General features: G+C 39.2%; 1 protein-coding gene across 3 annotated transcripts in view; it reads left to right on the top strand.

Moving 5' to 3' along the window:
* The window catches only part of zzef1 (zinc finger, ZZ-type with EF hand domain 1), a 55310-nt gene that overhangs the window by 20732 nt on the left and 19742 nt on the right, over window positions 1–14836 (top strand). For 2 of the 3 annotated variants that reach the window (XM_056244583.1, XM_056244581.1), the window contains exons 25-49: window positions 731–879; window positions 966–1209; window positions 2029–2108; window positions 2188–2278; window positions 2372–2873; window positions 4509–4673; window positions 4774–4893; window positions 5118–5279; window positions 5638–5767; window positions 6168–6306; window positions 6472–6637; window positions 8307–8569; window positions 8682–8851; window positions 9011–9149; window positions 9405–9577; window positions 9741–10021; window positions 10886–11060; window positions 11234–11366; window positions 11914–12146; window positions 12342–12659; window positions 12891–12991; window positions 13698–13833; window positions 13926–14285; window positions 14430–14573; window positions 14665–14833. In XM_056244583.1, coding sequence (XP_056100558.1) covers window positions 731–879; window positions 966–1209; window positions 2029–2108; window positions 2188–2278; window positions 2372–2873; window positions 4509–4673; window positions 4774–4893; window positions 5118–5279; window positions 5638–5767; window positions 6168–6306; window positions 6472–6637; window positions 8307–8569; window positions 8682–8851; window positions 9011–9149; window positions 9405–9577; window positions 9741–10021; window positions 10886–11060; window positions 11234–11366; window positions 11914–12146; window positions 12342–12659; window positions 12891–12991; window positions 13698–13833; window positions 13926–14285; window positions 14430–14573; window positions 14665–14833 — 4743 coding nt within the window. The remainder of the gene's footprint in view (window positions 1–730; window positions 880–965; window positions 1210–2028; window positions 2109–2187; window positions 2279–2371; window positions 2874–4508; window positions 4674–4773; window positions 4894–5117; window positions 5280–5637; window positions 5768–6167; window positions 6307–6471; window positions 6638–8306; window positions 8570–8681; window positions 8852–9010; window positions 9150–9404; window positions 9578–9740; window positions 10022–10885; window positions 11061–11233; window positions 11367–11913; window positions 12147–12341; window positions 12660–12890; window positions 12992–13697; window positions 13834–13925; window positions 14286–14429; window positions 14574–14664; window positions 14834–14836) is intronic. The other variant, XM_056244582.1, reaches the window with a different exon arrangement.

The raw sequence follows: 14836 nt of genomic DNA, 5'->3' as shown, positions 1-14836 counted from the left end.
TTTCTGTCCCTCCATTGACAGTCTACGCAACTACCACTTTGACGCTTCAAAAAGTTCGTAAAAAGATCGTAAAACTAATCCATATGAATTGAGCGGTTTTGAAGAGACTTGATCGCTTTATACGATGAACAGATTGAATTTAGGCTTTTATTCACAACTCAAACATCACTTAGGGTAAAAGGAAGCTCAAGCATGTTCTCTAGGCGTGAGAGAACGAGAACCAATGAGGTTCATTCTTGTGTGTTATGCGGCTCATTTAAGCTTCCGCAAGAACCAATGAGGTTTGTTCTTGCGTGTCAAAGCAGGTTCTGTTGAGCTTCTGTTAATGTTCGCTGATCAGTGTTCTGTTTATATGTGAATAAAAGCCTAAATTAAAACTGTTTATCATTTAAAGCGATCAAGTCTCTTCGTAAAACTAATCCATATGAATTGAGCGATTTAGTCTCTAATTTTCTGATCTCTTTATGACCTTTTGGAAGCATCAAAGTGGTAGTTTCGTAGACTGTCAATGGAGGGACAGGAATCTCTCAGATTTCATTAAAAATATCTTAATTTGTGTTCTGAAAATGAGCGAAAGTCTTACAGGTTTGGAACGTCATGAGGATGAGTAAATGAAGACTTTTTTTCCCCTTTTTGGGTGAACTAACCTTTTAAACTGTCACAATAAAAATTGCATATAGTTGAGGACTTATGGTGTTGGTTTTGTGTCATGTGTACCTTCCTCTTGAAGAAATCCGTGGTGTGAAGGAGTTACCTGCAGGCTTGATGAACCATGTCCTGTCCTGTCCTCTATGGAAGCCTGTGTTCAGACAAGGATTGAGTGGGCATCCCGGAGAAAAAACGTTAGCACAGGCCAGCCCAGGAACCAACCAGGTGAGGGTACTAGGAATATTACTGTATATGTGTGTTTCAGTCCGAAGAAAGTCTAATTACATATGTGCGTCTTGTGCAATTTTGTTCAACAGGAAGATCCAGCTCCTTGTGGAGATGAATTGGTGGAATTCCTGAAGGAGTTTGCTCGCTGGGATCCTTTGCAGGATTCTTCTGATGGCAGGACGGAGCTCATGAGGGCTCTTTTGATGACCTGCAAGAAGCAGCCATTCAGGAACGAGATTGCTGCGGGCTCAAAAGTGGACCAGGCGGTGAACGCCACCTGGGCGGCCATGGTGTATCACACACCAGCACTTCACCACAGTCTTAAAAGCTTTGGTAAGTAAAGCCATTTTTAAGAGTTTTAAACAGGTTTAAGAGAGCAAACACTACAGAGAAATGTTGCCGACACTCTTGAAACATTTCTAAATCATTATTTGGTAAAACTGTTGATTCTATGTACTATGAACAAACTCCATGAATTAATTCTCAAATCGATGGGACCAGATTGTTTATACCCATTGCAGAATAGGCCATTCCAGAAGAAGTTTTTAATACTAGGAAAAGCAGCAGCTCATTTGCATTTAAAGGGACACACAGAAAACGACGCATTTTTACTGACCCTCAAAAAGGGACAATTTTAACATGCTGTAACAAATTATCTGTGGGGTATTTTGAGCTTAAACTTCACATACACACTCTAGGGACAACAGAGACTTATTTTCCATATTGTAAAAAGGGGCATTATACCACCCCTTTAAATTCCCTAAAATGTAATTGTTATATTTAAAGCTGCAGTCCGTAACTTTTGCTGCACTAGCGGTTAATAAACAGAACGGCATGCGTCTTGAATCTTAAATATTTCTTATTAATTTTACTTCAGGACAGTTTTAGGATTTTGAGTTTTAAAATAAAGAAACATGGTTTAAATTAGATTTTGAATCCCAGATTTTTCGATGTGTACACAAGTATAGACTTTCACATTTCACACCATCTTTATTCATCAGGGTAATGCTCATCAAAACCTTGACCCCTTGGGACAGGCAGTATTTAGTCTGCTTCTGTAAGATGTTTGTATGAACAGGACAATTCAGTGGTCACACATGTAAATGTCCTTTTGACCATATTTCATTTCCTTTCTCATCTTCCCTGCATTAGTTGCTAAAAACGGTCAGTGCGGTCTCAGCGAGGACATTATGCAGGTTTACACCCTCGCAGATGGCATCAGAACATGGATGGTTAGTATGGCTTATGATTATTGGTTTTAAAATACCATATTTATTTTTATTTACTCTCTCATTTAAACTGTTTTGGTAGTTGGAGATGAAACAACGCTACCTTATGGGGAAAATGAATGGAGTAGAGGAAAAAGATCGAAGTCAGAATGAGGTTACGATGGAGTCACTTGGTAAATATTGATGCTATAAATGCACCTTTGATACGCATTTTTTAAAATAATGAGGCTGCATTCTCACTCTCCCTTTTTTCACTCTCTTAACAGCTGAAATTTGCATCAGTAGAAGTTTGTTCCTCTTTCAATTCAGCCCGAGCGGAGGTATCTCTGCACATCCGGAACAAGAGTCTTCCAGACCTGAAGATGGCGCCTGTGCTCCTCCTCTTCTCCGATCTATTTCGACCACAGAGGGAGACTTCCAGCCCAGTCCCTCCATATCCCAGACCCCTGAGGGAGCAGAAGCAGCAGGGCCAGGTCAGAGTGAGCGGACACAGGAGCAGGCATTCTCTGCATCAGTGGATGCTGGTCTTTCCAGCAGCACCAGTTCTCAGGGTGCCACAGGCTCCTCAGAAAGTCTTCAGTCTCAAACAGGAGACCCTTTGTCCCCGTTAGTCTTCCCACGTAAAGCACCTTTCAGTCGGGGACGCTTGAGGCTCCTGTCCTTACGATCTATGGAGGAGCCTCGCACAGCACCACCTGTCAAAGAGCGCTTCCTGATCCTCAAACACATCCTCAGCTTTTTGAAGGACATGGTCATTAATGAGAGCAGGTATGAACTGAGTATTTTCACCTCATGATGTGAATAGCTAGAAGTATGATGCCATTATTCAACAGATTTTGATGCATAAACTCACACACACGTCGTGCTAACCCATATGATTATCTGACACACTATTACACAAAAGTAGATACTGTGCTGAATGTCCTGTTGGCTTTTTTCCACACAGTAATACTTAATAGTGACCGTTAATGATCTTACAAGTAGCCCTTACAACTTGTTTGCTAAGTTTTACTGAAATTACAGCTATTAGTTGCTGAAATATCATATATATTTGAACTGTTATCTATGCATTAAAATCTGTTGAATTATGGTAGCATTTACTGTACATCTGAGAACACAGAAATGATTCGTTTTGTTGTGCATTTTTTTAATGTAATTAAAATATTATTACAAATGTTGATAACACTTTTTAATAAATATACAGTAATAAAGTACTTACAAATCATTAACAAAGTATTAGTTTATAATTAAGTCATAGTTAATATATTGGGAGCAGACTGGTAACCCTAAGGTTCCCGGGTGCCGAGGTGAATGGCTGCCCACTGCTCCGGGTGTGTGTGTCCACGGTTTGCAGTGTGTGTGTGTGTGTGTGTGTGTGTGTTCACTACTCACTACTCCTAATGTGTGTGCTCTAACTTGAATGGTTTAAATGCAGAGGACAAATTCTAAGTATGGGTTACCATCATTCATGTCACTTACTTTTACTTACTACTAGTAGTTTCTACACTTGTTAGTATGTTAATGGGATATATTTAAATAGTGAGTTTTTCATTCATTGGCACTGTAATTAACACAATTATTATTGTAAATTAGCTCGTAGTAAAGGAATTGTTAATTGTTTTTTAGTAAGGAAATAGTTCTCACTTTAGATTAGGTCACAGAAAACGGAAACATTAATTTATTTAACACTTAATACTAATGCAATTAATGTTTAATAAAGGTTGGTTTAAAGCGCTTAACGAACTCTCCCATTTTCTGTGACCTAATCTCAATTGAGAGCTATTTACAATGATTAAGTTTGTTAACAAAGCATAAAAAGTTATCTAACGCTTTACCTAAGGGCCAATTAAACATTAATAATTGTGTTAATTACAGTGACAATAAATGAAGCTCACTATTTGTATATAGCCTATTAAAATGTTAACCATGTAGGGACTACAATATATTAACGATAAAGTAACTATAAACTAATCATTCGTAAAGTACTTTATTACTGTATACTTGTTATAAAGTGTTACAAATTGGGTATATGTAATTGTAAGGTTTTTAGAAGTCTCTTATTCTCATCAAGGCTGCATTTGTTTGTTTTCTATTTTAATATATTTTAAAATGTAATTTGTTCCTGTGATAACGGCAAAGCTGAATTTTCAGCTTCATTGCTCCAGTCTTCAGTCACATGATCCTTCAGAATTATTCCAATATGTTGATTTGCTACTCAAGAAACATTTCTTATTATCAATGTGGGAGGCATTGTGCTGCTTTATTTCTTTAATAGTCTCACTGAGCCCAAACCTCTGGTCAAAGTCCTAAAACTTTGTTTAATTCCAGATTTTCAAGGTGTGCATATGTGGTGACATGTCTCTGATCAGTCGTAATGAAGTGTTCTTGTGTGTGTGTGTTCAGTGTTCTTCAAACTCTGGCTCTGAAGAAAGCGCAGGCTCTGAGTGTGTGTGAGGTGCTGGAGCTCGTGCAGAAGTGTATACTCACCCTGGGGAAACCGCACCTCTTCCAGGCACCCTGTATTTTGTTTCTCCAGGAACTCTTGGCCTGTCAGAAAGATTTCACAAAGTATGTTATCCAAAAAAATGGGCTGTCATTTCTTATGGTACTAATAATATCTACTAGTACTATCCTAATCACTATTTTAACTCTTATCTTTCTTTCTCAGTTACTTTTCTCAGTTGGCGGGCAGCGGGCAGGAGATGAGGGAGCTGGTCAGGCATTCGCATCATCAGCTGGTTCTCATGCTAGTAGCGGCCGTGCAGGACTTCAACGCACTGAACGAAAAGTGGGTTCTCTCTCCCCTGTTTTTAAACATTTGTTCTACAATATAAATTACATAGTCATACCCTGAACATGAATTTTGAAACCCGTGTATGCTTTAGAAGTTGCTAATAATAAAGTTGCCACATAAGGACTACAAATACAACTGCTGTAGTCCTTATATACAACATATTCTTTTTTATGTCCTTTCTGTGTTTTATGCCCGTTATGTCTTCTTTATGTCCTCAGGGTCCTGCTGCCTGCCCTGTCATGTGTGCAGACATGTCTGTTGCATTTGCTGGATATGAGCTGGGAGGCCGAAGATTTGTCGCTGTTTCAGGACATCAAACTGCCTGATCTTCTGCTCACCATGTCACAGGAAAACATCAGTGTACATGACATTGCCATCAGGTATCGTTCTCAGCCTTTTTGACTTGAATTCAACCTGATTAAATTTATGACACATGACCGCAGCCACGGGGACTTCAATTGTTAAAAGACTTCCGTATAAAAGGAGGGTTAAAATGAGGAGGGAGACAGACAGACACTGGATGTCCAAATCAATTATCTGTTGACTTCTAACATGTAGTTTTTGAACATGTCTTGAGTTCTTTCGTGAGCTTTGTTGTTGTTAGTTGTTTTGCATTATTGAAACTGTAAGATCAGGATTAAGTGTAGATTACACCCTATTAACAAACTAGGTTTAAAATGTATCAAATGTTTTATTTGGCTTCTCATCTCCTTTTCTTCATGTGACATGGTGGTGTAGTCAGTGGACGGAGGAGGATGAGATCGCTGACTACGAGAGGAACTGTGAATGGATGGATGAGTGTTTGGACGGCATGTTTGAGAAATGGTTTGACAAGATCAGCCAGGCCTCAGTAGAGGACAAGAGAAAGGTACAGATATCACATCAAAGAAAGGTTTTCCTGTACAGTAAAACTGTAGATCACAAAAGACCATCAAAGTTCACATTAATTAAAAAAAATAAAAATAATGGAGACTATTAAATAAGGCAGCTAAATTAACACTTTTTTTAAAAGTAACTTTTTTTATTGCATTATTATTCATGCTTGTCATCTTTATTGAATGTATTCCTCCAAACCAATGGTTAATCTCTGCAAACACAAGTAAATGTCAGCATCCACAGTAATTCAAGTTTAAATTTTGATCTAGTTCATCTGTGAACAGTGTTTGTTCTCTGCAAAAGCACAGATTTTACACACTTCCATATGCAACCTACCCAATAAACATATTGTATATTTTTGGTGCTCATTCACTGACCTTTGACCTTTGCAGATGCACATGTTCATTGCACGCTACTGCGACCTGCTAAATGTGGAGATTTCGTGTGACGGCTGCGAGCGGATCGCACCGTGGCATCGCTACCGGTGCCTGCAGTGCACAGACATGGACCTGTGCAAGACCTGCTTCCTCAGTGAGTCACTTACACTGTAATGAAGGGAAAGCAACATTGTCACGAAGCATTATTTCCACTTATCTATTACAATAACAAAGTTAGACACTGTGCAATAACTCTATTGCAGCTGCAGCACATTTCTCTGGAGTGCGTTTGTTGAATGGTTCTGCTCTTCTTGTTCAGGTGGTGCTAAACCAGAAGGCCATGAGGATGACCATGAGATGGTCAACATGGAGTATGCCTGTGACCACTGCCAGGGCCTTATTGTGGGCAGCAGGATTAACTGTAATGTCTGTGAGGACTTTGATCTTTGCTTTGGCTGTTACAATGCCAAAAAATACCCAGACAGGTAATACACGTAGATGTGTGCAATAGTTTTAACGATGTGGGATCTGACATTATCGAATATGTCCCTTACTTCGCAAAAACAATCTTAGAGAGTCCATGCATACACTGCGTGATGTAGCCTTTTAAGTTTAGGACTTCTGCACATGCACATTTAGATCTTGAATGCTTTCACTGCAAGATTTACTTTTATTAACATAAAAGAATATTTGTCTTTTAGGCTATTTTTATATCCTGTAACATAGTTAAGCAATCACACAAAGAGTGATGGTTGTTTTTTCATATCAGCTCGATTGCAAATGTGATATTTATTTTATACAACAATTTAATAAACAAGAAGTTAAGTAACTTACATTTTAAACACAATATTGCCTGTTTTTGCTCCATTTCACCAACAAAAATCGTTCTAAACAAAGCCACAGCAGATCTGTTTTATATCTGAACAACACTGTGCAGTGTTTTGTTACTGAATGAATCAGTCCCCCTGAATTGGTTGAATGAATGATTCAATGACTCCCTCAATAAGAAAGTCAAATGCTCATTTGAATAATAATAATATTATATCTGTGCCGATCTCAAGCCCCCCCATGATTATTTCAATCTCTCTCTCCCCCAACCCCCCCAAGTCGCATGTCATGGTGCCGGGACTAATTAAACACTTTTTAAATAGTAAATGCATCTAAATGCCACTTCAGATACAGCTTCTGTGTTTTCTCTCCATTGCAAAGACAGATTTTGTTGTTACTGATTTCATTTGATTGGTAACAGCCCTATAGTGTCTTATTATTCTAATTTAATTTATTGATTAAATTTGATTAGGAATTTGACACAAAAGATGATGCATAGGCTACATTTAATTAGGTTAGAAAAAATGCTCTTATTATAAAGACAAAAATGCCCATAAATGGAAAAATCAATTTAAACTTATTGATAAATTTAATTTCTGTCACTGCTGCGAACTAACCACTACACAGAATATGCGGAATATCAAAAACTTTAGGAGTCAGATGTCCACGGGAGTCTTCAACCTGCCAATGTACCAGCTCAATAACTCACTCAGCAAAATATAGTTTAATTATCGTTATTGTTTCTAAAATTTTCTAAAGATTTTTTCAATATCGCACACCCTTAAATACACGTGCCACACAATCGTGAAGACAACCTCTAGCATGTATGGTTTACAGTCTGAGACAGCAACTAAACAATGGTTATTAAAGTATAAATCATTCCCAAACAATTTTTCAAAATAAACAACAATACATATATTATTGACGTATCTATCTATCTATCTGTCTATCTGTCTGTCTATCTATCTATCTATCTATCTATCTATCTATCTATCTATCTATCTATCTATCTATCTATCTATCTATCTGTCTATCTGTCTATCTGTCTATCTGTCTATCTGTCTATCTGTCTGTCTGTCTGTCTGTCTGTCTGTCTGTCTGTCTGTCTACATGCATATATATTGTTGTTTATTTTGAAAAATTGTTTGGGAATGGTTTATACTTTAATGACCATTGTTTAGTATGTATATATATATATATATACGCCCAGTGCAAGTCAGACACCCTCTGTGTCTATACTAAATATATATATATATATATATATATACACACACACACTGTATATAAACTTATACATTATATATATTTATTTTTTCCCCTCTCCAGCCATCTGCCCACCCACCGTATCACAGTGTACCCTATGGTCACCATCCGCATCAGTGACCGCCACAGACTCATCCAGCCCTACATACATAACTACTCCTGGCTGCTTTTTGCCACGCTCGCCCTGTTCACCTCTGAGCTGGTCAGCGAGAGAGCGCAGGACGGAGAGCCTCTGGATGATGTCACCCTCGGTTATGCCAGCGCTCTGCAGACCCACTGTTCTGACATCATCAATGAGTGCCTGCTGAAGGGACAGACTGGGAAAGGTAATCAGTATATTTGAATCCTCATGATCTGTTAGGAATTATGTGTGTTAACTAGAAATGGAAGTCTAAAGTGGTTTGTATGTATAGTTAGAGTTGCTGTTGTTTCCTGTAGGTTTACGAGCCTCTGCCCTGCTGTCCCTGCTTTCTTCGAATGAATCAGCCACAGAGAGTGAACTGTGTCCTGCGACGGCTGGCTCCTCTCAGGACATCAGCAGCACAGACACCTCCTCACTGCCTAGCAGCACTACAGCTATCTGCTCCCCTTTGCTATCTAGAGACAGAGTCAGTCACTGCACATACTACATTACTGAAGCCCTTTGCCTTTTTATTTTTTTTAAATCTGTGACAACCCCCCCCCCCCCCCCAAAAAAAAACATACTCTTTAACTTAAAAAAAAGTACAATCTGTCCTCATGATATTGTTTTTTCCCCTCTTGACAAGAAACCCCAAAAGCAGGAGCCTAATGCAGAAGGTGATGCGAGGAGGAGGAAGCTAGTCTCTGAAGATACGTCAGACTCGTCCAGTGCAAGTCAGACACCCTCTGTGTCTAGTGAGGACACACTGTCCCCTGGAGTCAGAGGTGAGCTTGTGGGGGTTTCGTTTTCTCTGAGTACTCTTCAATAATCAAGAGCTCTAGTCTACAGTATAATATCTTTATTTAGTCAAAGTTTGATTTCTGCTTTAGGTGTAAATTTGTTGCATTTGAATGTCTTGTGGGATTCAATCAAAGACAACGGAACATAGGTGTAAATGGGGACAAAACTACTAGAGTAAAGATGTTGTGACAGCATTATAGGTAGCTAATTTAGTGTTTATAATTTTTTTTGTGTCTCAGTTCCAGAGTCAAGTGGAGATACTATCACATCTCCTACCTCAGAAAATCTGGATGCATATAAAGACCAGGAGGAAAAGACAGCCCGGGGGCCGCTACAGGAACACGTGTTTGCTGAATGCTCCAGAGAGAGAATTCTGGGATTGTTGGCAGCCATGTTGCCTGCAACCAAACCGGTAACAACAAAGATTCCAGTTTACTTTGTAATTGCTGGCTTTTGGTTTGTTGGCAGAGATTACTTTGGAAAAATGTTGATTTGTAACCATTTTAAATACCTCTTTTGTTTTTCACATTTCTATTCTACAAAATATGCTAATATACAAATGTAATCCTCTATAGGGCAGCCCAGTATCTTTGTCCAGCTTGAGTCCCATCCTGCCACTGCTGTTCAGAGTGGTCATCTCGAATGCCGGCTGTCTCAATGAAACATACCACCTGACACTAGGTCTTCTGGGACAGCTTCTGTTAAGGATTGCTCCTGCTGAGGCTGATGCAGCTGTGTCAGAGGCACTGACAGATAAATTTGAGCTCCTTACCCTCGGAGATGGAGCAGCACTTGATGTTCCTGGTTGGAAGACCACTCAACTGCTCTTCAGTCTGGGAGCAGTGTGTCTGGACAGGTAGTGTGATATAATATGTAACATATGGCTGAATATAATGTGTATGAGAGGTCTTCAACCTGAATAGGGAGACAGAGCTGAACAAATTTTACTATTCAATATTGTATAAATATTGTGCTTTGTGCATTTTGACCTATAATAAAATGCATTTAGCACCATATTAATGTATTTATGATACTTAAATTGTATGTTATAAATAATGATTCCATTGCAAAGCCACTTAAATAATCATTTTGATGTACAGTGTCAGTTTGGGGTCAGTAAAATATATATATATTTATTTTTATACTTTGTTGTATTAAATTGACCAGACATTTATAATGTTAACAAAATGTTTATATTTCAAATAAATTTAGTTTTTTAACTTTCTGTTTGTCAAAGAATCCTAAAACATTGCATCATGGTTTCCACATAAATATTATGCAGCACAACTGTTTTTAATTTTGTTAGTACTAAGAAATGTTTCTGGAGCAGCAAATCAGCATATTAGAATGATTTCTGAAGGATCATGTGACACTGAAGACAGAAGTAATGATGCTGAAAATTCAGCTTTGCCATCACAGGAATAAATTACGTTTTAAAATAATTATAAATACAAAACGGTTATTTGTTTTTCCTTTATTTTTGATCAAATAAATGCAGCCTTGGTTGAACAAAAGAGACCTCTTTCTTAAACATTTTTTTTTTTTTAAATCTTGCTGACTCCAAAAGAGACAATGAAACTTTTTTTTTTTTTTACTTTAGCTTTGTTGGAAGTTATTGTATTTTTATATATATTTTTAATTGCATTTTTAACAAAATTATGTTTTATATAACACTTTTCACTTGTGTCTGTGTCCATCATCTGTCTTTACATGACAACAGTCGTATCGGTCTGGATTGGGCATGTTCAGTGGCGGACATCTTGCGGAACCTGAATGTTTCTTCACAGTGGTGTGCTGTTGTGGCAGCTTTCACTGATCACTGCATCCAGCAGTTACCACAGCAACTTAAGAGAACCAACCTCTTCACTTTGCTGGTGCTCGTGGGATTCCCTGAGGTATGAACGAACATGCCACACGTGCACGCTAACACACTTAATATAAGCCTGTATTAAGTTATATGTAGAATTATATAACAATGTGCTGTTACAATCACACTTATTTGAAGATGCAAAAGCCCTTATAACATTTTGAAAAAGCTGCTCATAATAAACGTGTCTCTTGATGTTAGGTTCTGTGCATGGGGACTCAGGCTGTGTTCATCGATAATGCCAACGAACAGCACAACATGATTCTGCTCAAACACTTCACTGAGAAGAACAGAGCTGCTGTGGTGGACGTCAAGACCCGTAAGAGGAGAACAGGTGCGAGTGGAGCCGTCAATAGGTTCTTCACACTTATCACACTCATCTCTCAAATTTTCTCAGCTGTAAAAATACCAGAGCTGCACGAGTCTTTCAGCACAGTCTAAAATCACATGACTGGCAATGATATTCAAACCCACCTTCATTTACAAAGGGTGTGTCTGCTTTACTCCCTTGTTTAACAGACAGTAGTAACTTAACAGAAGTAAACTTACTGGCTTCTTAGGCTTTAAATATAACAGCAAATATTTGATGACTGCAATGCGTATTTCTCTATTGTAAAACAATCATATGCTGAAAAAAACAACAGTGTTTGTTGTGATTGAACTGGCTTTCAAATTTTGACCGCTGAAAGGATGTTCTGGGTAGCAGAATTGTAACTTCAGAATTGAAGTAGACAGGATGTTCAATAAACATTCAACTAGGACTTAACCTCAGTTAAAGGCTGCGTAGAGAACATTTCAGAAACACCCATGGTCACTCAAAACAAGTAATGGTAAGAAATGGCATTAATGCGACTCTCTGTCTCTACTATATTTCCTCTCAGTGAAAGACTACCAGTTAGTCCAGGCGCATGAGAGCAGCAGCAGGAATGATGTGGAGTCTCATGAGGGACAAGCTGTGTCCCTGACCTCCGCCCACCTGAGCTGCTACCTGAAGAACTTCACCTCTATTGTGAGTCACCTGCTGCAGGTCGAGGTGGAGAGCAGCGCCCAAGATGCTGTGGAGGCCACCTGGGTGCTCTCTCTCGCTCTTAAAGGACTCTATAACACTCTGAAGGTATTCACCAGACACCTGAACTGTGTGTGTGTGTATATATATATGTATGTGTGTTTGTATAGTGTATCAAATATACAATAATTACAGTTGTTATACACATTATATATATATATATATATAGTTTACAAATACATTTTGGGGTCATTATATAAATACACAACAAGTCATGAGTGGTCATGTTTTCATTTCTTGCAGAAGCACGGTGTGGATCAAGCCCAGGAGGCCATCCAAGGCTCAGGCCTGATGCAGCTCCTGGTCCGCAAGTGCAGCAAGGGCACAGGCTTCAGCAAGATGTGGCTTTTGCGAGACCTAGAGATCCTCTCCATCATGCTTTATTCCTCCAAGCGAGAGATCCACTCCATGGCAGAGGACGGAGACACCGAGACCGATGGAGAGAAGGAGAGAGAGAAAGAGCATGACTCTGATCACTCCAGCTGCTGCGCTGATGATGCTGATCCAAACAGACCGGATCCACTGGAAGGACTGGATGAAGAGACAAAGATCTGTTTCCAGGTTAGGCTTCAGACACTCATCCTCTGTTAGACGTGGGCCTTTTTCACCTCCTTCTGTTCTTCTCATATCTCTTCCAGCAGTTTGATCTTGAATCATCAGATTGATTGAGTGTTGTAATTGCTCCTCACCAGCTGAATTGGAGAAGGAAAGGGGGTGGATAATTCACAGTACTAGAATGTAGAAATTAGTATGTAGAGGAATAATTAGCTCTGATATTTGTCTTGCTCTTAGATTACCCATGATGCTCTCAATGCCCCACTCCACATCTTGAGAGCCATGTATGAGCTCCAGATGAAGAGGACAGACTCTTTCTTCCTTGAGGTGCAGAAAAGGTGAGTTATACTTTGAATTAGGATTTCTGTTATATAGTCAAGTTTTAAATTTATTAATGAATGAGCTCAAAAATGTGCATAACCCTTGGCAGAATCAGAAATAATATATGAAAAAAATAAGAGACATAGGGTCAGATTTACTAAACAGGGCAAATTAGCGTGAGCGCAATTCCAAAAAAGTGCCAATGGGAGTGTAAAGTTCTGCTCGTGATCACCTTGCATGATTCATTTAAATACTCTCCTCCCATAAATTTTGCATCTGAAAGTGAAACTCCTACAACTGCATATGCAATAAGGTCAGCCATAAAAATATGCGCCTTTTCAGCTCTAGTTTTTCCACTGCGTGTCTTCTGACAGTAGTTTATTAACGTCAAAAAAGGGTTTTCGCTGGCGCAAGCTGTTAGTAAATCTGGCCCATAGTTTGACTGAAATTACACAAATCTGTGCATCAGTGACTTCTTGATCTGTAATCTCTCAGTGAGCGGTTTATTATAAAACAAATAATTTTGAAAATATTTAAAATGGCGTCATCCATTTTTATCGATCCTTAATATCTACACAGTGCTAAAGTTCTTGCAGATTTTGTGAGAGGTGTGCAAACTTATTAGCAGAATTGTAAATAAAGATTGTGTGTAACTCAGTTGTATTAAATAAAATCAAAGACTTTCTCTCAAATAATCCTTTTTTCTAAAATATCATTTCAAAGGTTTGATGGTGATGCTATAAAAACCGATGAGACTATTCGTACGCTGGCACAGAAGTGGCAACCATCTAAAAGACCTCGTTCTGAGGAAAGAAGCACCAAGGCTGTAGATACTGATATTATCATTGTGCCCTGTGTGGTAAGACTAATTTTAAGATTAAACTTATATTTGAGTATATTTTGTGATCTTGAGTAAATTAAGTTAATTCACTCTACTTTCTTCGACCTTAGTCTAAACCCACCCGGTGTGAAAAAGCCACAGAAGAAACGAACGTCATCACACAGAAACTTATCACCAACAGCGAGAGTGACCTGCAGCTGAGTTACGCCAAACAGCGGCGCACCAAAAGCTCAGCTCTGTTGCATAAAGAGCTGGACGCCCGCAGTAACAAGGCAGTGCGACAGTACCTTTTCAAGGTGAACGAGGCCATTGCTATCCTGTACGCGCGACATGTGTTGGCGACACTGCTGGCCAACTGGCCTTCTGACACACCCATCAGAGAGGAAGACCTTGAGCTGAGTGGAGCTTCTCACATGGCCTACATACTGGACATGCTCATGCAACTAGAGGAGAGACCGATGTGGGAGAAGGTGAGAAGGGGATTTGTAGTCAGGATCTAAAATGCCACACCTGTGAGTGAGTTGAGAAAATTTACAGGCAGGAAGTATGTTTCTTTCAATGAAACTGTACCATTATTACTAGCATAAATTTCTCCCTCACATATTGCATCTCAGATCTTGCAGAAGGTACTGAGGGGCTGCAGCCAGAGCATGCTGGGTAATCTGTCACTGACTGCATGTCAGTTTATGGAGGAGCCTGGGATGGCCGTGCAGGTCCGTGAGTCCAAGCACCCCTATGACAACAATACCAACTTTGAGGTATGAATTCCATTTTTTTTTTTACTCAAAATCCCTTGATCATAATTGAGTATTTCTTGTCCACTCAGTGTCATCCTTTGCATTGTCTCAGGATAAGGTGCACATCCCTGGAGCGATCTTCCTGTCTGTGAAGTTCGACTCACGCTGTCACACAGAGGAAGGATGTGACGAGCTCCTGATGGCCAGCAGTAGCGACTTCCTGCAGGACCTGCACACCTTCAGTGGTTCTCACCAGAAATGGACGGACTTTGAGATTCCTGGTG

This window comes from Rhinichthys klamathensis, unplaced genomic scaffold (genome assembly GCF_029890125.1).
Source record: "Rhinichthys klamathensis goyatoka isolate OS25496 unplaced genomic scaffold, OSU_Roscu_1.1 h1tg000028l_1, whole genome shotgun sequence".
Taxonomy (NCBI): Eukaryota; Metazoa; Chordata; class Actinopteri; order Cypriniformes; family Leuciscidae; genus Rhinichthys; species Rhinichthys klamathensis.
The sequence above is the reverse complement of the archived record's forward strand: the minus strand, read 5'-3'. Positions and strand labels throughout refer to the sequence as shown.